Source organism: Cryphonectria parasitica, assembly GCF_011745365.1.
Source record: "Cryphonectria parasitica EP155 unplaced genomic scaffold M406scaffold_7, whole genome shotgun sequence".
NCBI lineage: Eukaryota > Fungi > Ascomycota > Sordariomycetes > Diaporthales > Cryphonectriaceae > Cryphonectria > Cryphonectria parasitica.
In genome coordinates this window covers 170,922-198,120 of record NW_024468915.1, presented here as the reverse complement: position 1 = coordinate 198,120, position 27,199 = coordinate 170,922, and the positions used below count along the sequence as shown (strand labels likewise).

General features: G+C 49.1%; 7 protein-coding genes across 7 annotated transcripts; 4 read left to right on the top strand and 3 right to left on the bottom strand.

Annotated features, from left to right (window-relative positions):
* Positions 1 to 418: 418 nt before the first annotated feature.
* Positions 419 to 2,398, bottom strand: M406DRAFT_53403 (uncharacterized protein; the record flags this gene model as incomplete). Its single annotated transcript, XM_040924521.1, has 2 exons — positions 419 to 1,300; positions 1,382 to 2,398. The coding sequence occupies 2 exons, from the start codon at positions 2,396 to 2,398 to the stop codon at positions 419 to 421; spliced, it is 1,899 nt and encodes a 632-aa protein (XP_040773102.1).
* A 1,300-nt stretch (positions 2,399 to 3,698) lies between these two features.
* Positions 3,699 to 4,040, top strand: M406DRAFT_53353 (uncharacterized protein; the record flags this gene model as incomplete). Its single annotated transcript, XM_040924519.1, has 1 exon — positions 3,699 to 4,040. One exon carries the CDS (start codon positions 3,699 to 3,701, stop codon positions 4,038 to 4,040), a length of 342 nt encoding a protein of 113 aa, XP_040773101.1.
* Positions 4,041 to 9,810: 5,770 nt separating this feature from the next.
* M406DRAFT_323439 (uncharacterized protein) lies at positions 9,811 to 10,489 on the top strand. The gene has a single exon (XM_040919771.1). The coding sequence runs from the start codon at positions 10,035 to 10,037 to the stop codon at positions 10,356 to 10,358; it is 324 nt and encodes a 107-aa protein (XP_040773100.1). The 5' UTR covers positions 9,811 to 10,034; the 3' UTR covers positions 10,359 to 10,489.
* An 818-nt stretch (positions 10,490 to 11,307) lies between these two features.
* Positions 11,308 to 12,762, bottom strand: M406DRAFT_341410 (FAD/NAD(P)-binding domain-containing protein; the record flags this gene model as incomplete). Its single annotated transcript, XM_040921659.1, has 4 exons — positions 11,308 to 11,757; positions 11,823 to 12,364; positions 12,398 to 12,537; positions 12,644 to 12,762. 4 exons carry the CDS (start codon positions 12,760 to 12,762, stop codon positions 11,308 to 11,310), a joined length of 1,251 nt encoding a protein of 416 aa, XP_040773099.1.
* A 2,901-nt stretch (positions 12,763 to 15,663) lies between these two features.
* Positions 15,664 to 17,329, top strand: M406DRAFT_76192 (uncharacterized protein; the record flags this gene model as incomplete). Its single annotated transcript, XM_040925938.1, has 2 exons — positions 15,664 to 15,787; positions 15,882 to 17,329. 2 exons carry the CDS (start codon positions 15,664 to 15,666, stop codon positions 17,327 to 17,329), a joined length of 1,572 nt encoding a protein of 523 aa, XP_040773098.1.
* Positions 17,330 to 20,697: 3,368 nt separating this feature from the next.
* Positions 20,698 to 21,882, top strand: M406DRAFT_76193 (uncharacterized protein; the record flags this gene model as incomplete). Its single annotated transcript, XM_040925939.1, has 1 exon — positions 20,698 to 21,882. The coding sequence occupies one exon, from the start codon at positions 20,698 to 20,700 to the stop codon at positions 21,880 to 21,882; it is 1,185 nt and encodes a 394-aa protein (XP_040773097.1).
* Positions 21,883 to 22,761: 879 nt separating this feature from the next.
* On the bottom strand, positions 22,762 to 26,368 carry M406DRAFT_341409 (pyridoxal-dependent decarboxylase conserved domain protein; the record flags this gene model as incomplete). The annotated part of the gene is made up of 10 exons (XM_040921658.1): positions 22,762 to 22,882; positions 23,059 to 23,636; positions 23,732 to 24,025; positions 24,102 to 24,371; positions 24,460 to 24,709; positions 24,797 to 25,211; positions 25,285 to 25,591; positions 25,657 to 25,743; positions 25,805 to 25,956; positions 26,041 to 26,368. 10 exons carry the CDS (start codon positions 26,366 to 26,368, stop codon positions 22,762 to 22,764), a joined length of 2,802 nt encoding a protein of 933 aa, XP_040773096.1.
* Positions 26,369 to 27,199: the final 831 nt, after the last annotated feature.

The window sequence follows — 27,199 nt, the reverse complement described above, 5'->3', positions numbered from 1 at the left end:
GGATAGAATTGAAAAAGAGATCTGAAGATATGAATATAGTTAAGCTGGAAGGATATAGTAAAGCTGAAATATTTGATAGCTATACTTATCCTTCTAAGCGCTCTTAATCCAGCTGGTTTAAGAAGCGCACGGGCTACTGCGTGTAAGTCAGCTAAGTAGGTTGTGTGAGCTGGTGTAGGAGTCAGCAGCCCGCTTTTGCTGACTACGGACGCTATGATTGTATGAGTACGGGCTCTCCCAAGACTTTCATATGTTAAGTGAGTGGTATTCTTTATATGTATAAGAACTCTCGCACTCAATGTCCCACGAACCACCACACTGGCCACCACAACAGTAGTTCAATATTTGTATAACTAAGCAATCTTATCTTAACCAATCTAGCAATAATATGTTCTAATCCTAGGCACTCTGATCCGCTTCACTCTCTGGTACCTCGCTCACTCTCAGAAATTAGATCTGCATAAGCTTTATGCAGAGCAGCTTGAGCTACAGCATCGTTATCAACCAGATTGACAGAATTAACGCAAGGGCGAGCCCCAGCCGTGGTAACCCAGTGCACACCCTCCGTAGGGACGCCAATCGCGAAGCGTCTCGTATGAGCAGAACCCTCCTTGTCGATAATCTGATATGGGCTGCGAGTGATATCGATAGCACCGGTTTCGAAGCCATCAATTGTATGAGGCCTGCATTGCCCGTTGTCAAGCATATATCTGAGCAGAGGATCCTCGGTATGAGTGAGGTTTGGCGGCGGAATGTAGGCTTCAATGATATTCTTGACCTCCACGCTCTGGCAGGGGATAATTGACTTAGCAAGCCAGGCATCTCTCACAAGTGTTAGGGTTGGTTCTGGGCCAAGAACCTGTAAGACTCCGGCTTCGATGAGGGCGACCATCTCCTCGACACGCCGACGAGGGGGTCCGATTGACAGGAATGCGTTGAGCGGCGAGAAATCCTTAACTATGTCATCCCTGTACGACGCCCCGTTCACACCGTGGTGATCCACAATAAGGCTCACTTGGTTGCGGATGTCACGTAGAGCATCAAGAGCCGCCTTCAGGGGTCCTCTAATGTTCCCTTGCTTTGCTTCCTCAATATCTTGCTTCAGGTATTTAAGCAGCCAATCGTTCCACTCCTTCGCTGTGGAGAAGGTGGTCTTGCCTTGGGGCTTTCGGAGGCGCTCCCAAGACCACGCAGGCTGGGCAACCCCGAGTCTTTTCAAGTCATCGGCTTCGCTCGAGTCAGCTTCGCTCGAGTCATTCTCACTAAGTCTATTGATGAACTTAGCCGATTCTTCGTCGAACTTTTGGCGGTCGTCAATGAATTTCTGACCGTCTTTCATGAAGTCCTTGAAGGATTTCCAGAATTTCCTCTCGTCTTCCACCTTTTTCTTCTTGAACAAAGCCTTATAGTAGATGGACTTGATCTCCTTGGCAATGAGCGGCCAGATGTCCTTCTTGAACCTCGGAGCATTGTCACCCCCAGCTATAGCTTTTTGGTTGAATTCATCAATTTTTTGTTTGGTCAGAAAGACTGGCGTGTGACGTCCATACGCGCCCTTCTCGTTATCGCCGCGGGCGTGGTGGGGGATACCGCGGGTGGAGCAGGCGTATATCTTCGGCTCTTTGCCCGATGGATGGTAAGTGAGACCCTTAGCAGATGGTTCGAACCGTCCGCCTCGTCGAGAGCTGAGCAGAATCATGTAGTCGAAGAAGACGAGTCCGAGACCGCGCAGAAGCACGGATTCATTGGGGGCAATGGCGCCGAGGTTAGTGTCGGCCGGGTTGCCGGGCGGGAAGTACCGTAAATTGTTATGTTCGGCGACATCATCGAAAAACAAAGTTTGTGTCTTGCTGGGAAGCCGGGAAACATGGCCTTGGGCTAGGATAACGGCTGAAAGCTTGGGTAAGGTTGCATTGGTAGACAACGTGAGTCTCTGTCTGCCACCTCTGGTAGGTTCTTGGAGCCGTATAGCACTGGCGCGGTGTTCCACAATCTCTTTAATCGCATTCTCCTTCGTGGCCCTCTTGCAGATCTCATGATAGGCCCAATCTAGGTAACAGCCATACGCGAAGCGGGTCGCGTAGTCGTTTGGACCCAACTGGAGCCAGCTCTCCCCGGCTGCCCATTCGTGCAGGGTGGGGCCAGGGCGTTTGGGCCCCTTGCAGTTCACACTTTCATCTGTGAACAGCGTGATCTGGGACGCGACCGTGTTCATCAGGAGCCGTGGTGGTTGATTTGTTCGCCATACCTTGCCCGGGCCCGGTGGGTATGGGTCGATGACGTGGATCGTGACTTTCCCTTCGTTCTTCAGGATATCCTTTGCAGAGGAGCAGAGACGTTCCAAGCAACCTATTCCGCGCGGTCCAGCTCCGACTATGGCGATATGGGTGTTCTCCATCGTTAGGAGAGGTTGAGTTTGATGTTGAAATATCTTCTCTCGCTTCTCGGGAAGCGATGGGAAATGTGTTGTGTGTTGGTATTGGGAACTGGGAAAACAGTTGATGTTTGTGTCTGAGAACAGAACTAGTAGGAGGTAGTCCGGCAAAGGCGCAGACAACGAAAGCGTGTGAGGAAAATTGTTGATGGGTTCTGATCCAGGGGAAAGCACTCAGAAAAGGGGTGTCTGAATCACAGCGACAACGGTACAAGCTACAACACGGGGGATTCGAACAAACAAAACCGAAACTGATCCAAGTGCTTGACAAGATGGAATATGTTGGATAGAAATAGATGCATAGAGTCATCAATATATATTGTAGATCAAGACAGCTCTCCACACTTGTGGCCTGCCACAAAGTGGCAGATTGCCGCCCAGTAATAGGACCGGTCAAATTCACCACTTACAAAACTTAACGTGTGGTAGGTTATCTCGGCTGGATTTCAACTTGATTGGGTTTTGGTACATGATTACTTTGGATATTAGATACCTAGGTAACTTGCAGTGCAACTGGCTCTACGCCCTGTCGAGTCGGCATTTCTCAAGACAGCCTTCACGCGCACAACACGTGCAACCACGGGAATTTCAAACACGGGAATTGAATACACGGCAATTGCAAACACGGCAATTGCAACTGCGTCAATTTCAACCACGTCATGCAACCACGATCACAGCATGCCAACTACGTCAATTCCAACCACGTCACCTTTTTTACACCAGTGAGGCATAGATAATAGGTTGAATAAGCGGCTACGTGTAACAACACCGCTGCTACTTTGTTGTACCCGATGCTGATCCCATTTCCAAACGAGGATACCTGCAACTGCATTGTAGCACCGGAATCAACAATTTTGGTAACGAGCAAGGGGGTTACCGACTTCGTACAGTCGGGATTGCCCTCTATCCTCAGGTTATATCGGTTGAACTGGAATATAACTCGAGTATATTGGAGCCGAATGAAGGAGTAAAATGATTCATACGCATTGTACATACTTAGGAAGGATATCACTAAAGCACTTGACACTCCTCTAAGGTCAAATATATAAATGACTTCGCATCCTTAAGTTACAAAAGAGGAATTGGAACCATTATCTATCTCCCTCTGTTTACCCGCACAGAGCTGCCTAACCGATTGGCCTCTTCACTGGCTGCACTATCCATCACCCGAAGTACCTGGACAGGTATGACAAGCCCCTTAGGACTCACAAATAAAGGATCCTATCCAAATGTTGATTTCAATTAGGGGAAGAACTATTGCACCATGAATCAGCAACTCAATGTTTGGCTTGAGAACAAGCAGCATTCCATAGAAGGCCATATTTTCCAATGCACTCTCAAATTTGATGACAGAGTTATCTATGGGCCCATCTCATGCCACGACAATACGGTTGCTCTGGGAGACGCCATCCATAATGCCGACAGCCGCTTTAAGATGTCCTTTGACAAGAAGGACCACACAGTTGAAGGTCACACACGCTACATCAGCGTGAAGTCGGGGGACAAAGTTCTTCTAGACAAACTCTCTACTCACGATAATATGGCTGGGTTGGTTGCTGCGATCGACCTCGCTCTTGACATCGCTCAGGTCCGCGAAACAGACTAGCTCAGTGGGGTGTCTTTGGGTGTATTTCGGTAGAGCATTGAGCGATATGGAATGGAAGAAAATACAAACATGCTACGAGTCTCACTTTATCCATATATATTATCCAGTAAAGACGTGAGTGCTCACGAGATCTGGCTACCAGTACAGAGGTTGACTTCAACATCCAAGCCGTATGACTCTCTTTAGCTATTAGAGTATAAATATAAGATTATATATCTAGCTCTTTAGTCTTAGACTATAAGAGTTGAAAAGTTACTGCTATAATCTATAGCTTAGACTGTGAGAACTGCTCTGTAATTGTTGTAATTGTTTTCTGATTAGCTGAGCTAGTAACTCGAACCTTTGGTTATATAATCCTTATTAGTTATCTGGTATTAGATTGTAATACTCGGTCCCTTGTTGGCGGAGCTTGTTTCGTAACCTGTATATTAGATGAGTTATAATAATAATCCCGCTTTTAATATATGTATATTGTAGCTATCTTCCTATTCTGATTCTGCGTATATGCTCCTATCAAGCACTCTTGATGATATCAGCTGCCTTCTCTACCATAGCATATACTATAAATAGAATGTTACTGCAAGGAATTAACGAGAAAATACTAAGTTAACGGGGGTAGTTTCCGCCCATCCGTAGTTTCCGCCCACCCCGGCCAGCCACACCACACATATACATATATATATATATTGATTATTTCCACATACTATTCACTCACCACGATACATTCCTCTTCATCAGTAACTAATTCGACATCGTTCTCTTCATTCTAACTATCCTCATCTTGATTAGCTGCTATTTGAGCTCTCTGTATAGCCTCAATATTTGCAAACTTCGAATTTGAGCTCATATCAGCCTTTCTTCTTTTAGTAAGCCTTCTATTCTTAGCTTAGATTTCCAATGCCTTATTTCTTTCCAAGGCTTTAGCAAACTCTATATCTCTCTCATTATAAGCCTTCTGTATCTTTCTGAATAGTAGGCGTTGCTCTGGTACTGATGAAAGACGGTTCCGATTCTCTTGTAGCTGTTGATATAGCTGTTTAGCCTTTCGAGGAGTTGAAAAGAAAGCTTGCTGGCTTGAGGAGGCTTTGGGGAATAGCTGAGGTACTGTTGATTGTACTGAGCCTGAATTTGACTGCTTCTGAATGTGTAGTTAACTGTTCTCGAGGAGAAGAGAGCTGAGGAGTAGTTTGGATAGCCTGAGAGGCTATAAACCAGTTGCTTTCTACTCAGATCTGATATTCTGGCTCGAAAGCTCTTCTATACAAGCTTAGCAATAATACTCGAGGAAAGCTTGCTTGCTAAAAGCTGTCAAGTCCCCCTGTTAGCTCTCAAGACTGACTTTCTTTCTATAAGCTCTTTTGAGAGACGAAAAGATTCCAAGATCAAGAGATTGAAGCACGTGAGAAGTATAAGGAAGCAAATAGATCAACAGGATATTGTTTTGATAGCATTGCTATATAAACTCCTTAGTTGTATAGCTGTTGTAGCTATTCAGGATTAATAGTTTGGCTTTCAAGGAGTTTGCTAGCTGGCTGTCTGGAATGAAGATCTTTTTCAGCTATTTAAGAGCTATTGCATTATTTGTTTATCCGTTTTGAATAGCTGTAAACTTCCAGCTATCAAAAGGCTATAAGAGAAGAAGAAACTACTGCTATTATACTGTTTTTCTCTTAAAGATAATCAGAGGAAAAAGGTATATATCTGTAGCTAAGATATATTCGAGAAACGAAATCCAGGCTCTTAATCCAGAATCTTTAAATTGAATTGAATGTAAGAAAGAGCTACTAAGAACTAATCCATTCTCTCCTTAGCTCTTTAATATTCCAGCCTCATCTATATTCTATTGATTAGCTAGCTTAATAGCTTGAACTTGAGAAAGATCGAAGAGATAAAACTAAAGCTATATTACCTCTGTTATTGCATCATTAGTTCGAGCTGAAGCAATCCTCCTAGTCCTTCGAACTCTTATCTCTGGATTTCTCTTCAAAAAAGCGCTAGTCCACTTGATTCCGAGGGCTTGATCATCGCTATGGATATAAAGAATCTTCTAAGCAAAGTACTTCAGCTCTGAATAGCTTGGTAGAAATCCTAAGCTTTCCTGAACAAGGATCCACTCAGCCAACTTCCTTTCTTAAGGAATAGAAAGCCTTTGCTGGTTTTCGTAGGCTGTTTTATGCGGTGTTGCTTCTTCTAGACGATCTCGGAGTGTGGTTCTTGAGATGCTCCATTGCCTCGAGGCTTTTCGTTGAGAGAGGCCATTTCTGACAGCCTTGACAGCCTGATCTAGCTCAAATTCAGAGTATGGCTTCATAATTATCATATAAAGATTTGCTGAAAAGATGAAGTTGTTTGGAAGATAATTGACTGAATAAAAGCTATCAAACTAAAAGGGGTTGAAGAAGCGGTCGAGGAGGAAAAAGGAAAAAGGAGGCAGGTTCAGTAGTTCTCTCGAATAGAAGAGCCAACAGAGCGGCTTGGGAGAAGCTCACACCCCTTCACCTCACTTGCATGCCCTTTTTACCCTGACAATACTCCTCTTTTCTCTTAGCAGTATAGCTGCTAAGCTATATGTAATGAGCATTGCAGTAATCCAAAGATTCCTTAAGTACTGAAGGAATTTATGCTAATAAGAGCGGTGCTGAGTACAGGCTTGGAATACTGGAACATAACTGAAATTTGAATACAAGTGTTCACTGCTTTTGGAGCTATCAGAGTAGATATAATCTGATACTTAGATTGATAATCAAAGAGCTATGTACAATGATCTATCTACTAGTAATAAACGTAAGATTATATATCTAGTTCTTCAGCTTTGAGTTATTCTGAATCAATATCGAGCTTATCAATTTGTTATTTCTCGTATTAAATCGATATTAATCTTATCGATTCATTCCTTCTCATACTGAATCAATATTGATTCTATCAATCCAGTTCTGTTCAAATCCTAACCCTTGATTATGTAAAGCTTTCCATAGTTCCAATATTGAACTTGAAAACTAGCTTTCCGGATTCGCTTGTTCTTATAGCTCATCTTGTAATCTGCATATTAAATGAATCTGTAATGAGCACTGCAGCAATCCTGAGATTCCCAAGTACACAAAGGGGTTTATGCTAACAAGAGCAGCATGTTGTCAGGGATAAAGAGAGAAGGAGAGCAAAACGCTAGGGCTGAGTTTTCCAAAAGGTTAGATCGACTTCGACAAGAAGAATTAGCTCGAAGAATTCGACGCTCTGTACAAGGCCACATTGGCGAGGAAGGCATGCAAAATACTTCATCAACTGGCCTCTAGCAATGCAAATGACTGTAAGAAGCTAGTCCCACAGTTTCTTGATGGAATCTTGCTTGAGTCATGTCCACTTGGCAATGCTCTTCATTCTGCTGTCATACATGACCTTCCCATCGATTTGATCAACAGATGATCGAAAGATGCTCAGTTCCTGACAAATTGCTAGTTAGTGAGCAGGGAGAGTGCGGAAATACCCTTCTCCATATTTGCATGGGAACAAACTTGGAGGTCATCGAGGAGGACCCAGATAGTGAAACAGAAACTAGTGGAGATGATAAGAAGGGTCAAGATGAAAACGCTGCCATCACGCAAAAGGGGGGCCATAACCTCATGGAGAAACCTTAGAACAACCCCTGCCGAAGTCGATGTTCCCCGCTGCAGCATAATTCAGTCCATTATGCAAGTGGAAATGCATCACTTGCTGTCAGAAATATGATTGGACTGCCAGTGTTGAAGAATGATTTAGCTCGTAAGAAACACGCAAAAGCAGACCCAATACCAGGAGAGATCAGTTTACTTGGAAGCCAAAGACGCTGTGCAAAGCAAGATAGTCGCCAAGTTCTACCTCTCCTCCGCAAATGCATCCCCGGCAGCTTGAACGAGCGCTATCAACACAGTCGCAGCAACGATGTAATGGACCAGCTGCTGTCGCACCCACCCGAGAGCTCCGTATCTCGACACAAGATCACGAAACATGCCGATATGACGTTCAAGGGCCTCGAGGCGTGGATAGTCAAATATAAGACCTGGCAAGACGCTTTGGCGAAAGCCAAGGCAGAGTCATCCATCGACAAAGGCAATTGGGCAGGGAGAGACTCAAGAGGCAAAAAGACGATGCGACCGACAGCTTGACAAGAATCATCAACAAGTCAAAGCTGGGAATCGCTGACATGATCAAGACGCATAATGAACGATCTGATGGTGACGACAAAGTCGAGGGCCAGTGTACAGGACGTGGTCAAGCAGGAAACGAACCAAGTCTTCGAAAGAATTCGCGATCTGCAGACCAAACCCATACGACTCGCAGGACAAGATGCCTTTACGGCCTTCTGTCGAGCACCTCTTGGTCGGGAATTTGGCCAAAAGGCCCACAAGGCTGGGCTTCTTCGTGCAGGTTGGTCATATATCAAAGTACTCGGCATCCCTGAGGAAGGCTGTTGTGAAGATGAAAAAAAAAAAAAAAAGTCTGGATAGAGTGGATGCAATCTTTCCTAACCTTGCTGAAGGTGATATCCGTTCAGCGATCGACCATGTACATATGCTAGCATACAGTCGTGAGCTCCTTCGGATGAAGTATAGATACTGTACCAATATGAACGCAGTGCTCTCGAAGTGGTGTATAACCGTGGTATATGACGTTGTCAGCAAGCAAATGTAGCAATTATTACCCCATAATGTTGTCAGTTAGAACAGTGTTGCACCTGCACCCGCTAAACAAAGTGCTAGGCGCTGAGCCACGGGGCCACGGGGCGACAGGGGCCGGGCTCGATCAATACCTGGCACCCGGCGGCAGGCAACGCTAAGTAACGGCCCCGGCCGGCAGACCCGCTACATCATATGCACTAGACACCTGAGCGGGCTGTGATCGTCTCTCCAACATCAACTCCACCCCTCCTCCGTCAACATTCTCACCACCCCGTTGTCCTTCAAGAAGCATGCGACCATGGATGCACCAAGGCCAGCGCCTGCATTCGCTCCATCTCCGCCTCTCAGTGCCAGCTCCTGCCGCGACGAGTTCGACTGCGAACTCGACACACCTGCGCGATCGCGACAACGTCCAGCGAGAACAGACTCGTCGCCCGCCTCGTCCACCTCATCGAGCTTCACACGCGGCCAGGGGCAGTCTGTCGTATCCAGCTTCACATCAGACTGCCCCCCGAAGGAGGCTCGGCAAGAGGAGGAGCCCCATATAAGCGACTTCGAAACAGCTATTTCCCTCATCAGAGCGTCAAAACAAGGGGTGCTCCCAAGCACACTGAAGTTCCCGGAGTGGACGCTCCTCCATATCACCCCACAGCAATACGCGAATCTACACGAGCGGCTACGGTGCGACGGACTCATAGACTACTTCGAGGACAAGATCCGCTACGATTGGAACCCTGACAGTGGTGTCCTCGTACTTCGACTGATGGCCACTCCCATCCACGAACACATCTTGCAAAAACTTGGCTATCAAATCCAGCGTCAGATCGATGACATCGCCGAGACCGACTCGGAACTTTCGAAGATTGCAGCACGCATTGAGCCCTATGCTCACTCGTTTGTCCGGCTGCCGAGATACAGGGAGGGCGCGGGCAAGGGCAAGAAATCGCCGGACGCCCAGTTCAGGTACGATGGAACAACCACACCACAACTCATCATCGAGGTTGGCTATAGTCAGAAAGCCAACTCCCTACAAGATCTCGCCAAAGACTATTACGAGTGCAGCGATGGGATCAAAACCGTTGTTACGATCGACATCCCTTACCAAAGCTCTACAACCGCAGCGTTCTGCGTCTACCGCGGCCCCAGACGCATCATTCACAACCGGCCATTCCGTGATGCGCAAGGCGATATAGCACACGGATCGCTACAACTCTTCCTATCCGACTTCGTCCCTGACAAGACACTCCGACGACTAAGCCCTCAGGTCCGCAACCAGGTCAAACAGAGTACTATCAATATCCCGAATCATCTGCTTTGCAAGTACCTGGCAACAGGTGAAGAGATGGAGGCAAGAGAGAGGAAGGCACAGGTCGACATCATGCCGGCGACCCAAGCACAATCATCCAAGAAGCGGGTGCACTGGGATTCGGGCAATGTGGATGAGGATGAGGACGAGGGTGCTGTACTGGGCAGCAACGAAAGCAGTAGCCACGGCAACAGTGACGGCTCATACGACGAGAAGCCGTTGTCTAAGAGGCGGAAGACTCATCAAGGCACGACCGACGAAGCGCACGTCTTGCCGCAGAGAAGACGGACACGATCGATGTCACGCGCCGAGGATGCTACACCAAGACGAACGCGGTCGAGGTCACGCGCTACAGAATAAATCATGCTCGTAAGAGCGTTGACCTGGGACTAGGATAATTGAGTATGCAGTGCATGCTTGCACTGATTAATTCAGACAAAACTATCCTGCCGATTTATCATTTTATTTTCAAGTGCTCATCTGGTTGCTATATCTTCCGCTTCCTCTTACAGGGTCAAGAACTATAGCGAGCGTCGTCCTGACTGGCTTGCTCTTCCTCCGTCCAGGTAGGAGTGATCTCTGCTCCGCCCATCGATGCGCTGATCATTGTGCTGTCTTCCTCCTGGAACAAAGAGTTACTCAGCTCCTCCTTACTAGCTATAGGAGCCACACATGTCCAGGTATGCTCGTGATCATAGCTGGTCTCCGTGCGTCCAGCGCTGCGATAATCCTCACAGATACTGACGGCGGGGCCTATGCAGGCATTTGCACTGGTAGCCAGTGGCCCAAATGACACGTCCCCGGGTTCGTCGCCATCCTCAACAGCTACCTCTTATCCAGCGGGCTTCGCAGCTTCCGACCTGACTTGTTCACTCGGTGGCAGACTAACTCGAACACGGACTCCTCCGCATCGAAGTCGCCATCTACACTTGGAAGCCACCGTATCCGTATAAGCGCCCTTTACAGAGAAGCGGACCCAGCCTTGAGGAAGATCTTGATTGAGTAATTATGCAAAAACATGTCGTAGGCCAGCACATATGTCCGTTCCAGAAAGCGGTGGCATGGCCACGTTTTCCGACTCCCTGAACTCGCACCCTGCTTATTATACACTACTTCTTTTAGAAAGACAAGGCTGGAAAATACATATAAGGGTTTTTAACAAAAAAATGTCTTTAGAACTCCAACAATCGGAAAGAGTTAGTATGCAGAGCAAAACTTGAGACGCAATAAACTCGGAATAGAAAAGGACTATCTAGGTATAAAATAGCCTGAAAGCCCATGTCGAAGATACAGTTCACATACTAAATTCTTAGCCGCTGCTAGCAATTTGTTCCAGCTTTTTGTTCGACTTGTCCACTGCGTTATCGCGATGCTTCTCAATGTCGAAGTCGACAATGAAGTCCCATCTCGACAGGACATTACCTCTCAGCCGGTCCAAGTCTAGACCTATCGCCTCGTCACGGCCAGCCAGTATGAGCCCGGTGCGTCGGCTCGATTCCACGATCCGCTGCGTCCGAGGGCGGCGGACCTCGTCGTATATCTCTAGGGCCGCGCAGGCCTCTCTCTGCGATGTCGCACGGCCAAGGACGGTAGCGAGGATCAGAGCATCCTCAATCGTCATTCCACCGCCTGATCCTTGCCACGGAGACGTGGCATGAGCGGCATCGCCCATGATGCAGACTGGCCCAGACAGATATGTACGAGCCGGGGGGTGTTCCCAAAGGTAGATCGCTGGTTGTTCGGGCTGATCGCAAAGAAGCTGTGCTCCCTGTGAGCATATAAAGCAAAGCTACATTGCTCGTCTCTTTATTGCATCTTGCTGACCTCATCGACGACCTTCTTCAGGTGTCCAGGAAAGCCTTTGTACAGATCCTTGAGCTCGTCAACACTGACGGTGCGTTGCCAACGGTCTGAATCCTCAGCGCCTGCCTCGTGAGCGGCAACAATAAGCTGGATCATCTGGCCTTGGTTGAACATATTGTGCATCAAGAACTCACCGTCCCCAAGCCATGAGTACTCGCGAGCTTCGTCGATGGGTCCATCACCGAAGCTAGGCTTTGCCTGTGCAGCAGGTTTGAGAGCCATAATGGTCCACGTACCCGTATTCCTTGGCGATGCTGCCGGATCATTTTCCCCCAAAATGAACTTCCGAACAGTGCTGTGAATGCTGTCAGCACCAACCAAAACATCACACTCATGAGTGGTTCCATCCGTGAAGTGAAGCAGGATAGATTCTTCACTGCCTTTCTTCTCGATCGTTTTAAGCTTCTTGGAAGAATGCAGGCGTTCCGGAGAAATTTCTGCCAAGAGCTCTCGAAGGAAAGCAGCTCGATGAACAATGCTGACGACACGCTTCCCATGGGTCGCTCGATCCTCTTCAGCGATCAGCCTTCATTGACCCTCGCCCTGTCCGAGCATGAAGCGGACTCCGTTCATCGGCATGGCTCCAGCACGTTCCAGACATTTTGGTGCAGAGGAACCGATTAGATCCAGAGCAGTGAGCGCGTTGCGTGCCACGCCGATCGCCGCACCAGCTTCACTATGAGTGTCGATTGTCAGCACTTATCTGTGCATCGACTATGCTTTGGAACACTGAAAACCTTCATTGAAATGCCACACGAAATCAATGGAAGACAGTGACGTACTTGAATGATTCAGCGGACTCAAAGATATGAACATCCAGCTGCGGGTAGTTAAGACGTCCATGGAGCAGAGTTGCCCCCGCAAGACCACCCCCTGAGACAGCAATTCTGATGGAAGACATGATGAAGGAGGTGTATATTCACTCAAAACCTAATTGATCGGACTTCCCACTTGTAATGACAGTAATTCGCTTTGAAGAAAGAAAAAACCCCGAGGCTTGTCGGATGGGGGAAGCAGTCCAAAGTAGCTGTATAGACTGGGAATACATCCCACTTGAGCTTGGCAAGCCAAAGCGCGTGTCTGTTTAAACCCGGTGGAAGATTGTGCACCGATGATACACGTTGCATCATAGACCCAACAGGAAAGAACAGCCAGCAGTGCTGTAACCGACAGGCTGAGCTTTCAGCAGGTATCCAAGCAGGTATCTAGGGCCGTAATTGATATGGCCTTGCAGTGCCTCGTCAGGCGGCTGACACTCGCAGATTAGCACCTTACAAAGAGAGTTGGTGATGATCTGCGCGTGCTCAGCCCTGGCAGCCATCCGCTCATTACATTTGGATCGTTGGGACTGAAAGGTTGTGTTACAGGCCATTGGGGGCTGAAATGTTACGGGCCGTTGGGAGCTGAAATGTTCGGGCCGTTGGGGGCTGAAATGTTATGTTAGGCTACTATGCGACAGAATGCGCCGAGGGTGCTGTGGGTCCCATCGATTTTGTGCCAATGAACAAACTATGATGGCCACCATAATGACCTAGGAGTATGGCTCTGGAAGGGAGTACATCCTTATCCAATCTCGTATCTGCAAAGAGCATTTTGTTTATCATATAGTAATTGCAACGCTAGAAAGTACCAAGCAGCTATTCGACCGGTCAGGGCAGGGAGGCTGCAGAGCATCGCGATTCAGCCCCTAGATTCTGTGTTGAAATTAGCCGAGCAAAACGGTGAGGTAAGTCAAAGGGGAGGGTTTCCGCCCATCCGTAGTTTCCGCCCACCCTGGTCAGCCACACCGCTTCTTCAACCCCCTTTAGTTTGATAGTGTTTTTCATTCAATTATCTTCCAAACAACTTCATCTTTTCAGCAAATCCTCATATAATCATCATGAAGCCATACTCTGAATTTGAGCTAGATCAGGCTGTCAAGGCTGTCAGAAACGGCCTGTCTCAACGAAAAGCCTCGAGGCAATAGTGCATCCCAAGAATCACACTCCGAGATCGTTTAGAAGAAGCAACACTACATAAAACAGCTTATGAGAACTAGCAAAGGCTTTCAATTCCTCAAGAAAGGAAGCTAGTTGAATGGATTCTCGTCTAGGAAAGCCTCAGACTCCTACCAAGCTATTTAGAGCTAAGATACTTTGCTCAGAAGATTCTTCATATCCATAGCGATAATCAAGCTCTCGGTACTAAGTGGATTAGCGCCTTTTTGAAGAGAAATCCAGAGATAAGGGTCCGGAGAACGAGGAGGATTGCCTCAGCTCGAACTAATAGCATAATAATAGAGGTAATACAGCCTTGGTTTCGTTTCTTCAATCTTTCTCAGATCCAAGCTATTAAGCTAGCTAATTAATGGAATATGGATAAGGCTGGGATATTAGAGAGCTAAGAAGCAAATGGATTAGTTCTTAATAGCTCTTCCTTATATTCAATCCAAAAGAAAGAGCCTAGATCAAGAGCTTAAACCTCTTTCCTCGAGTATATTTCAGCTATAGATGCCGACCTCTTCCCTTTGATTATCTTCAAGAGAAAAACAGTCTAATAGCAATAGTTTCCTTTTCTTTTACAGCTTTTTAATAGCTGAAAGTTTACAGCTACTCAAAACGGATAAACAAACAATGCAATAGCTCTTAAGTAGCTAGAAAAGATCTTCATCCCAGGCAGCCAGCCAGCAGATCCTTTGAAAGCTAAACTATTAATCTTAGATAGCTATAATAGCTATACAACTAAGGAATTCATATAGCAATACTATTAATACAATATCCTGTTGATCTATTTGCCTTCTTATATCTCTTACATACTTCAATCCCTTGATCTCGGAATCTTCTCATTCCTCAAACAAGCTTATAGAGCGAAAGTCAGCCTTGAGAATCAATAAAAGGATTCAATAATCTTTAGCAAGCAAGCTTTCCTCGAGTACTATCACCAGGCTCATATAGAAGATCTTTCAAGCCACTGGTCTATAGCCTCTCAGGCTATCCAAACCGCTCCTGAGCTCTCTTCTCCTCGAGAACAGTCAACCACACCTTCAGAAGCAGTCAAATTCAGGCTCAGTACAATCAATAGCACCTAAGCTATCCTCAAAAGCCTCCTCAAGAGAGTCGAGACGCACCAGTGGACCTTTCATATCCTGGAAACATGGCGGCCCGTTGTCTCCAAAGAGAGCTGGCCCAAGGCACCCAAATAGCAAGAACCGTGAAGGAGCAGATGTGGTAGACGGTAAACCCGCGGGTCGAGCGCCACCTTCCAGCCATGGTTCATTGCGTGTTTCAACAAATCTTATCCATCTCCATGTTTGGTGTTCCTATCATTGGCGCCAAGCTATCACATTGACTGGGAAGTCTGGTTGGGAGAGAGACACTGCCCACCTTTTAGGCTGAGCAGTGTTTTCTGGCTGTTGTCCATGGCACATCTCCATGAGTCCATGAGCCTCACCGATTCTGGCATCCATGACTGTTGCAAAGTTTAGGTATAGTTAGAACCTGGGAGACAAGACAGGGGCTTACAGTCTTTGGATGAAAACTTGAAAGACCAAGGATCGTAGCCTGAAAGTTCATGGTGCACCGTCAAGTCCGAACTCATGATCTCTTCTTGAAAAGACAGGTATTTCGAAACCCAGCATTCTTTGTTATGTTTCAACAAAGACAGTCAAGAAGCAAAACTGACATCGTGTATAGCGTCAAAGTATGGGATCCTAGATTCTCAGCTACGACCAGATTCCGTAAACGCGCATGTAAATTCTCCTTCAGGACGTGCAAGCACCCCCAATCACAGCCTGATCACAGAAGGGCTCCGGGAAAACAACAAGATGGAGTCCGCGGCGAAACCAACAGATGCGCTGTTGGCATCCGAGCACCGTATGCAGACTAGATCACAAACTCGTGGTCAACAAGCACCACAGACGACATCTTCAGCGGAGAACAGCGGCGACAGTACTAATAGTGGAGGTCACAAGGCCACTCGCAAGAGAGCCCACAAGGAGCCTTTCGACAAAGCTAGCAAGGAGATTATCCTTCATCCTCACAGTAACTTATCTGTTCATTTTCGCAAATATGAAGTCCATCGGGTCACGGGAATATTTGACGACCGGAACTGACCATGTCGTCCTGACAGCCTCCGTCTTCGACTTTGCTCAGCACAGGATGGAGCAGGAGGCAGCCGCGGTGTCTCCAGGTCCACTCCGTGCACGGCAGCTCCTACGACTGCTCGCTGATGCCCAGCCAGAGAACAGGGAGCTGCGTAATCTTGTCCGCCAGGCCCTCGAGAGGATTGGTGGTGGGGGTCCAGACCTTCAGAGGATCAAAGCGCTTGCGGGCAAGAATCTCGCCCAAGATGCAACCTCTTACGATAGCGAAGCCCAACAAGCCCATGATCTGGTAATACAGAGCCGGTCGGAAGGAAAGGCAACGCATCGACCTTGGCCACGATTTTTTGAACAGTGGACCGAGGCCAAGTGCGCTATGTGGATGACACGGTACATGCAAAAGTGGCTAAGAGAGATTATTTGGGACGAGGAGAGGGTGGCTGATGAGATGGGCGGGAAGAAGGGAGAGGAGACAAGCCCGATCTCTTGTCGAACTATTTCTGCTCAGGAGACACAGGCGCAACGACCGGTAGTGGCTGCGCCTAAAGTGACAGCAACAACCATGTTCACAGGCAGATTGGACACTGAGGCTGACAATAACTTGGCTACTCACTATAGCCAGTCGAAGGCCGACTTGACTTTGGGAGAGGAGCAGGTGGGCGCGGCCAAGACAGCCATTTTCACACTCCCTGCCTCTACATCTGTCCACATGCAACAGCTGAAGGCACTCCCGGTGAGACCGTTCGCCGACTCGGTCCGAGAACAGCTTGAGAGCGACATCGACCAGGGAAGCGCCAAGAGCAAGGACATGGCGAACAGCGAAACCAAGGAGAAACGCGTTCAACTTGGCCCACATTCAGGAAATCCTTCTGAACCTCAGCAGAACGACCTAGGACAGCATAGTCCCGAGCGTTGGAGTCTTGAGCCCCAGTCGCAGCATCGAGCTACATGGCAGCCCGATTACTTTGAGCCCAAGGGACCGAGATCAGATACCAGGGATCGTCGTGTCGGTTTCTTATTGACGTCGGCCGCCGACGGCAGCGAAGGCTACCGGTATGCCTATATCGAACGGTTCTGGGAAAAACGCAGACGGGTTCTAGTCGCGATTAATTTCAGCAATCTCACGCCTCAGGAGCAGCGCGAGGCCCTGGCAGGAATAAGCGTGGACGGTGTTTGTAATGAGAACTTACTCGCCGAGGCTCAGCGGTACTCTGGGTGGCTAGGCGTGGTCAGACACCCTGACGACGACAACCCTGTCCCAGGATGGATTCGCGATGCAGAACAATATCGGGCAAGGAGACTAGGACTGCCCGAGCCCCAGTATCCAAAGAGGGTACAAGGAAGCTTTGGAATGTTCAAGAGAGTGCCAGCTAAAGATAAAGAAAGTTAACAAGTCTCTTGGCCTTTATACTCTTGCGATCTATTAATTAGACAGGCTGATAGAGGTAAATGCTGCTGAATGATGCCATGTCAGGTATGCCTGAACTGAAAGCAATGCACGAGTGCTGCAAGCAATGGCATCATGGGTACATGACATCGTCTCGCGCTGTGGCAAAGCCAACCACCTTGAGGCACTCATCATGACATCAAGACCTGCCAGGCTCGACTCCACATAGCGTCTAGCATGACCCGAAGATCATCCAGAGGAAAATGCAAGATGAAGGTCAAGGGATGAGATTGAGAGATGTGACGGAATGAGGATGGGTCATGGTTGCATTTCAGGAGGGGGGGCGGGGAGGGGAGGAAAGTTGATCTGGCAGTACTTATTCATCAATCTTGCCACAGACCCTGATAATAGCGTAGTCCCGGAAAATTTTTTAAGTAGTCCCTACAAATAAGCAGGAGGAGGCTTTTTTTGTCGAAGTCAGGTGTACCCTTTGGTGTTCTGCAGCAGTTCGCTCTTGACTGTGAGCATATAATATCAATGGCTGGCTTTAAGTATCTTGCTGCTACCTGCCATATGCCTTATCCTTCAACCGCAAGATTAAATGCAAGACAAGATAAAATGGAAGTAGAAAAGGTCAGCACAATGATATATAGCGCTGTTTGTTTTGTTTGCAAATCAATAGAAATTATCAGTTGAGCTCTCAACGCACCACCACAACTCAACAGAATTATGTCGCCAGAACATTCCCCTCCACCTGTAGTTCAGCATGCAGTGTCATCTCGCTGCCCAGCCACAGCTGTATGCATATTCACGAGGATAAAAAAAAGTGGCATGAGTGGCCTCAGAGGAACAGATACTGCTGCTGCAGCCACTTCTGCATCCAGTCCACCAACTCCTTTCTACTATGGCTGTCCATGCTCTTGTCCAACTGCAGACTTAGCGTGGTAGGACAGGACCAGCTGGAGAGGTCGATAGAGGTAGAAGATGGTGATAGCATCGCTGCTGATGGGCCTCATGTTTATGCAGGCTATCTAATCGTCATCATCATCATCATCATCATCATCATCATCATCATCATCATCATCATCATCATCATCATGCTGCTGTTGCTGCTTTGAAATTCCACTGGCAGGATCAGGACAAGGACCAACAGATAAAAATGTTTTTTCAGTTTCCCAAGCACAAAAACTTTTTCTATTTCCTTTTTTACTGCTGAACCCATCTCCACTGCCCAGCTGTCGAAAGAAGCTTCAATTTTGATTCGCACAACGCATTGTCGATTCCATACTCGCCCCGATACTGGAGCCTGACAACGGCCATACTACGGCTGCATGACCGCTGTGGCGCGACGGACACAGACACGGCCGCGGCCAGCAACGGGCAGCAACGGCGGCTCCCCATTATCGCCTTTTTCGACAGAACAACTATCGACCTCTACTGTGCTGGTTTCGACCCTGTTCCTGACTGAACAAGCTTGGCGCCTGAGGCGGAGGCGAAAGCCGGCTGGCTCATCCTGAGCGCGACCTGTTCATGGTAGTAGCGCTCATCGTGCTTGCACAGATGTTGCGGAGGCGGGTGGAATCCACAAGAGATGTTATAAAACTCAAGACTCTCTGGTATATGATTAGTCTGCGCTCTCTATTTTCTTGCTCAGCACGTCAGCTGACCAATCAATACCTTCGGATTCCGCCTGCTTGATCGTTTCCGACAACAACAGATACATCTCACACTACATAGCATATACTCTTCAGTGCCATGTACTCAATGACTTGTCGTGATAAGCCCCCTAAATCTGATTACATCATGTCGCTTGCTAAGACCATATTGTCGCAAGTGGACCTCGAGCAAGTTTATATTACCGTCTTTACGCGGCAACATCCGTCGAAACACCTCGAGACCTCGGGAAGACACGTCGTCTGCGCCAGTCCATCACTGCTGTCAACTTCGACCCCTCTGCCATCTCATCCATCTTGCAGGCTGGCAGTATCCGTACGAGGTCATGGTTATAGAACGATGCAGCGGCTCGATGGTCTGCTATCCTGGCAATGTGGGACTTCAAGCCCGCCCATGATGGTCTTCATGTGGTGCCGACAGGAAGGAAGCTGTGAGTGGGAAATTGAAAAAAGACATTTCTGGCCTAACTTGGCGGTTGATATGTGGAAGCTGTCAAGGGCAAATGTCTCGAAAGGTTGGCTGCCTCGCCAGAGCGCCGCACAAGCAACGAACCAAGCACCAAAGTCTGCGTTTGGCTCGAGGCCTTCCATTCTGGAGGTCACGAGTCGAGGCATCTGGGCAGGGTGAGGAAGAAAATATTTTATTATTCTCATGGCCCGTAATATTTCTCCGCGGCCTAGGCTCTACAGTATTCAGTGGGCAGTCTGCACATGGGCTCTGAGCACACGGTGCCACGCTTGGTACTGCAGCATTGGCAAGTAAGCATCCATATACATGTGCAAACAGAGGGAGGCGAGGCAGAAGATGGTTCTGGCCAAACAGCTAGTTACTTTAGATAAGGAGACAAACAACATCTGGGACAAGGCCAGAATCAAGCTGCTGGTCCTTCGATCGGCCTCTGAGGATACTATAGCCTATCTCTACATCCAACTTATAGAAAAGTAATACAGCCTAGTCATCTCTACTATTAGAACTCACCGAAATCTACTCCTGTCGACCTTTAGCTGGTATTAGGGCAAACCATTCTTCCTGACTAATGATGGCCTCTAACGGTGTGGTTCAAAATCGCTGGCTCTTGACAGATAGGGGTCCAGTGACTGATGGTTTCAAGAGAACTCTGGTCATGTTTTTTTGAGTCCGTTTTGCCATATTGTTGTGTCTGCTATACTGACTGCATATATAAAGCAGTCTCTGCTGGGTTCTCTCCTTTCAGATCTAGCATATGGTCCTACGCAGAATTTATCCCTGGCCGACGTATCCGTCTCCACTAGACTAATACCGCAGACGGTGAAACCCGATATGACAGTCTCACAATAATACTGCTCATTTTGAATGCGAGTGAGAATTGAAACAAAGACGTGAATTACAGCATCATGGAGCAGGCAGTCTCATGACAATGCTAGTGTTTCAGGTTCTAATAGAGCTCTGAGCTTCTTTGTTCAGGCTTCGGTTAGCTGATCTGGTATGGTTAGAATTTCTTAACTTTGCCTATGGAAAAGATCTCAGAGATGAGTTTCAGCAGTTTTGGCTGTTGCGATGACGCTCCTGAGCTCGAAAGTATTTAATCAGACATAGTCCTAGATACAATTCTGAATTCATTGCCCTTCACGTATTCCTTGTTATGAAGCTCGTTCAGCAATACACCCTAATTAATTGTTTCTCGCAAAATTTCCTGTCCATCATAACTGTTATTTGTCATGGCCCCAGATGGAACATCAGGTTCACTCCAGCTCTTTGGTACCGATGCCCTTCAAGTCCGCTCCAATACTCGAGCCAAATGGGCCAGTGAAGAGGCTGCTGCTTTCCAGTCCTTCGCGACTAAACATCGACAGGAGGGCGACGGAAAGCCATGGTTACCGTCTACAGACATTACACCGCTGCTTCAGGAACTGGGCTTGGATCGATTCTCTGCGCTACACAATGTTGACGGCGATGAACTCGGCCCGATTCTCGAGGTCAAGGTGCGACGGAAATTGCAGAGCGTATGGTCTGATCTTGCTCTGTCAACCGATGCCATACCCGAGAAGACACGTCTCCAGGCCGCACGTGCCCAAGCCATTCGGGATGGTGAAGTGCCTCCGACCAAGTTAGCTAGGCCCAAAGAGATTTACACGCCCGAAACGTGGACAACAAAAATCCGAGCTCGTGCTGGGCTTCAGAAGTCTGGCAGCAAGCTGACCACCGTCGAGGGCGCGCAGAAAGAGGTTTCCAGGCTGGAGGGGGCCCTCGAGTCCGCACGACTCCAACTGGCAAAGCTTCGGAAGGCCGAGAAAGAAGAGGAGGCTGGAAAGGAAGCCTACCACCCCAGAAGGGCTCGCGCGTATTCGGCCACGCGCCAGCAACGCCGTCCACATATGCCACCGTCACCAACAGAAGTGGATTCAGACTCGGTCGTGAGCTCTGCATATGGCGACGAGAGCAATCTGGACCAAGATGAAGAAGAGGGGGATGACGCTATTGATGCTTTGGCTTTCAATCACGACGCATCTCGTCCGTCAGAAGCCACTCGCCTCCTATCCACGACTGTTCCCAGCCGGGCCCAGGAATCACGCAAGCCTCGATTTGTATCAGTGCCCATTCTGAGACCCGCACCTACACCCGCGGAAAGGGCTCGAATCAGACGACAGGCAGGCAGGATCTCGATGCAGCCGGGAGATTCTGCTGTTGCTGGCTGCTTTCCCCAAAAGACTACGAGGTCTTTATCGCAGAGCAAGAAGTCGAAAGGCAAAACTTCTGCAGAACAGCAGTCTTCTTTGCATCGTAGTGATGAGCATTCCGACGATGATGAAGTTACCTGTCGCATGGATAGACTGAAGACCTTTTTAGACAAGAAGTACGGACGAGACAAACATGGAGTACATACTATTCAGCATAGAGTATGACGAGTTGCTAAGGGTTATGTTCCTACATTGGAACTTTCGAGTAATACATATAAGTTGCGAGACTAGAATATGCCGCGTTTCTAAAGGATGCATTCTTGCTCATCGTCCCCTGAGTTCTGCAGTGATCATACAAAGGGAGTCCCTCTCTGGTGTCGCAAACGGTTCTTGGCAGCAGAAATCAACGCTTACAATCACACCAAGCAACACGTCATATGTTTGGGCTCTTTTTACTCTCTTGGAGAACAAGTCACCAACTGCAGCCCAAACCAGCAGAGCCAACGACTCCATTAGATGCTGTTGATATGTATAAAGGCTAGTCGCACTCCGACATGAAAGGTGTGCAGGGAGGAGATGGATGCAGAAGCGCATGAAGGATAGAACGCATGGCCTGGCGGAAGCGTTGGACTATAAGCGAGGACTTCTCCAAGACGAGAAGATCATGCCATGGCTGGACGCAATAGAGGCAGCGTCAAGAAATCTCCTACGCCAATGGGCACTAGGTCCCACAGCCTGATTGACCCGGAGGGAACGTGGGCTACGCTATGGATTATGAAAGCAAAGCAAAGGCTCTGGTGATATAGTGCAGGCCTGGTATTGTTCTTCAGCACCAGCGTTACGATTTGAGTAGCTAGTCAGAGCGACTGACAGAAAGACTGATTGTTTGATGTTATAATGGGCGTGTAACTACTTAAATATCTGCTTGTTACTCATGCTAATGTAGATGCAGCAAGTGGGGCGAATGGAAGCTCCGTTAGAGCTGAGACTTGTTGGTTCTGCTTATGCAGAAACGTGATGCAACATCGGACCTGTTGCTCTCTCCTCTCTTCCGCCTCGATACAACAGACATCAGCTCTTCTTGGACAGTCCCGTCACATACTGCTAGTGATGCTCGCTGGCGGGGTCCATGTTGACTTCCTTCCAGTCCACGTACACTGTTTTACCCAAGGTTATCTCTCCACTAGCGATGGGCTTGGGGTTCTCACTCCTCGAGTCGTCGAGGCTATTGTATACTGATACCTTGTGCGTGGCGGACGGCTCGAAAGATAGGCCGGGGATCTGCGCCATGTCTAGCTGTCCTTGGCTGTTGGTGGGCCTGAGTCGCCACGTCGTCCCTCGTTAGAAAAACAGAGCCCCTCCCTTCGATGCGGCGCGTGGGGGTTGCACAGAGATACTCACAAGGGCTGCATAGCCTTCTCGAACACGGTCTCAAACACAGCTACCACGCCCTTAGAGAGCTGCTCCTCAGTGAGCTCGGGCTGCACAGCGACGGATACACAGTCAGCATTGAGCTGGGCATTGGGCGACGTCTTGAGCACGTGGTCGACGTGACGCTCGCCTGCACTGCCATAGAGATAAAACGGCATCTTATCCGGGTACGTCGCGTCGAGAGTATCGAACGACATGGACTCGCGCACGACGACGCGTATGTTTGTAAGCTCGAACTCGGCCAGCGGCGGCGCGTCTGGCGCGGGAATGCCCTCATCCATGCGCACGTGCACTGACGCGCCTGGCTCGAGCATGGTCTCGAGGATCTCGGACTCGGTGTTGGCCACAGTGTAGAACTTCTCTGGGTTGTCCTTCCGCAGGTTTTGGTACTGTTCCTTGGCGGCGGCGGGCAGGTCCGCCGCGAGGATGAGCTGCCAGCGGTGGTTGGCCATGTTAAACATGGGGAGGTGGACGAGAAAGACCTGCTCGAGGCCCTGCATCACAAAGCCGTGGATGGACTTGGTGATCTTGTTGCGTAGAATGCAGCGCTGTCATACTCATTCAAAAATGCGTCAGCCCTTGGCTGCGTGGTCGGGGCAGCTGGGAAACCGAGGAGCAAACAAAAAACTTGACTGCATCATACCTCGACTTCCTCCTCGGCAATCTTCCTAAACGACTCGGTGAGCTCGCTAAGGAAGGAAGAGTCGGTGGGCCACGGACTCATGGTCACATTCACGAGAAATGTCAGGTCGCCTTGCGCACCGCCTCTCCCGTCGTTCAGCTGGAGGCGGCGCTTGTAGTGCCGCAGACAGGAGCCGTATTTCTTGTCGCCGAACTTGGACTGCGTCAGGAACAGGGGCCTCTCCGCGACGATATCGTCCATGGACGTGACCGAGAGGCGCTTGAAGATGCGCTCGTTGAGGTAGTTTGCCTCAACCTGGGGACGGCTTGTGTCAGTAAAGGTGAGTGCACCCTCATATTATTCTTCATCCTCTGCCGTCACCTGCACTTACCACGTTGCGGTTCGGCTTGCCATCGATCTTGAAGTTGCAGGCAAAGGCGTTGATCATGAGATCACCGCCCAACTTCTTTAGGAGTTTGACGGCCTCCTTGTCCTTGATGAGGTTCTCGTTGCTCACTCCTAGAATCCTCTTCCGGATGTAGTCCTTCTGCTCCTCAATTTTCTGCTGGTCGCCCCCTTCCTTTTCAGCAGGGAGGCGGATGAGAGGGACGACGATAAGGTCCGAAGTGGGCTCTGTTAGGGTGGCCCAGTAGCAATACAGCTACGATGCGTCGACCTGAGCGTCAGCGGTCATCACCCTGCACCCAGGGTTCTGTCTGTCTGAGCTGTGCTTGGTGTTGTTGACTGACCTTAGTGCACGTAAAGACGGCTTCTCCGAGTAGTCTTCCGTATCCGCTTTCGTGCAGCCCCAGCGTCTTGTGCGTCAGCCAAGTGGCCACCGCCGACGCTCCAGGCTTGCTGCCCTCGACGCCATAGACGCCCATGCTCCCGGTGTCATCGCCGGCGTGGTACACGATGGGACTCGTCCAGGTGATGAGGTATCTCATGCGTGCGTCGCGGTAGCAGAGGCCACCGGCAGGGTAGTTGATGTAACCTGATCTAGTGGTAGGAGTGAGTAAGTACATATGCATCATGGTCGAGCAATCTTGGGCTCTCAGCGTCTCTCCATGGTTCTCGAGGCCTTACTTGTGCGGGTCAATGGTGATGCTGTCGGCGTTAGCCAGAGCCTTGAGCTGCTCTATGGTATACGGCTGCAGGGCCAGGGTCGGGACGTAAGGCAGGTTGGGGAGCAGCAGGGGACCATCGCTGGGAACCATGGACGCAAAATAGCCACCCCAGGCAGCATCTGCGTGGATGGCGAATGAGAGGCCTTGTTCCTCGTACTCGCTGCGCACGCGGACAAGCTCGGCCAGGGGGTCGCAGGCGCCGTGCTCGGTCGACCCGATGATGGCTACGCAGCCAAACACAGGAGTGTGCTCGTCCTCGTCGTCCTTGTGGTGGATGCAGGAGTCAAGTTGTCGTCTGAGGTCGGCCACGTCCATGCGCGCGTCGTCGTCGACCTGGATGTCGATGAAGCAGTCGGAGCCGAGGCCGGCGATAGCTGGACAGGCGTTCTCGGCGTCAGGACACGGGGAGGGTTTCCCAGAGAAACGCCAGGGTGGAGAAGCACTCACCTCCGCCTTTCGGCCACGAGTAATGCTTGGTAGTGCTGATGAGGAACTTGGGCGACTTCTTGATGCCAAACTTCTTCTCCAGCTGGTCCTTGCCGAGGGTCTGGATGAGGAAGTCGTTGAGCGCGGTCTGCAGGAATGCCGCCGAGATGCTGTGCTCGGTGGCAAGGCGGGTCGGGAGGTCGAGAATGGTGGACGGCGTTAGATTAAGCAGCTCCCAGGTGGACAGCTCGCCAAATGGCTTCTTGGTGCCCTGGCAGTTCTCGACGAGGAAGGGCGGCCTGGCATCGGCGAGAAACCGGAGAGGGCCCTTGTCGCCCATGGCCAGCTTGAGGGACAGTGGATAGTACTTGAGGTTTCGGGCTGTGCACACGCGGATGAGCTGCAACTCGGCAGGCCGGTGGGAGACGGCGAGGACGACTTACTAGCCCAGATAGCTTCGAGGTTGGCCACAGAGCCGTCCTGATACCGGGAGTCAGTGCGATTTGAGTGTGGCGAGCGTTCCACTCTTGCTATCACTCACGCATGTAATGTGGCCCCATCCAGGGAAGTCACCGGAGGTCCTATAACCCAGCATACCGCAGAGCTGCATCCCGACATTCTTCTCCAGAGCAGTGGTGAAGGGGCTAGCCTCAGTAGCAACGTTGTTGGGGTTATACATCATCGATGCCATGTCTGCATCGCACAGCGAGAGATCAGTCAACTGAATAACTCACACGCCAAGGCACAATGCTAGAGGCACTTGGGAAGAAAACTCACATCCAATGATGCTCGACATGGCAGTGTCCATGTTCATGTGGGCATTGTACCGGGGCGACCAGAACGGGATAGAATGGGTAGCTAGACCCTTGGATAGATTCTTGACATCCTCCCGCAATGTGGCAATGCTCTCTGTAAAGCTCTCGGTAGCTTTGACCTCAGCTGTGATAAAGGCGGGGTCGTCCTTGTAGATGGACTCGCGTGCTACTCTCTGGTCGTCTAGGATACAGGCGAAGAACTCTTTGAGGATATCGAAGTTCTCGGCCCGCGGGCCCAGGAACCAGGAGCTGACCTTAGCGTGCTCGAGTGTATGATCCGTGTTGGCCATGGTTGTTGACAGTTGAATTGAGGGGTGGAGGGGTAACTATGGAGGGAGCGCATTGGTTTTAATAATGCTATGAAAATTGGACTGACAGGTGCTTGGGTCTGATGTCTCTTGATCTAAAGAGGATATGAGACCTGCCTGCTCGGTATATATAAGAAGCTCCATTTATACATATAAATAGACCACTTCTATGCGCTTGTAAACACTCCAGCTTACGGGAAGCTATCTCCTGATCACTGATCACATTATATCCCCTAGCATGCAAGCTTTTCTTTTTCAGCTCTCATCGCAGCTATTAACCATCGCCACAGTCAGCCCTTTCTATCTCTTTATTAGCTGCAAGAACAGAGCGGAGACCAATGTGTGAGGAGCTGAGCTCTAGATTTCCAGGCCATATGTAGAACACATTATCATCATTGGCTATAGCAATCTTGCTGCATATAAAGATTAGTTCAATATCCACATTGAGAGTTTCATCAGTAGCTGCTGCTGAGAGGTAGAGAGCTGTGTGGAGATGGTGTGGAGTACAGCTGCTAGCATGAACGAATAGGATAGGCATCCGTTGCATTATTCACATCCCACTATTGCTGGACTATTGTTCTCAATGGAACCTCCAAAGCTTGAGATAATGCGCTAAGCCCACTTAAGCAAGGACACTACTAAGATAAAAGTTAAAAATCGTTGCAGAAAGATGAGCACTCTGCTAGCAGTGGATGCTGCTATATAGTGAATGGATTGTGATAATTAAGCAAAAATGGCTGGACTGTAATTATCTGCCAAATTGCTCTTTCAGTAACATGGTTGGAAATGGAAAGATGATTACCGGAACTCAGA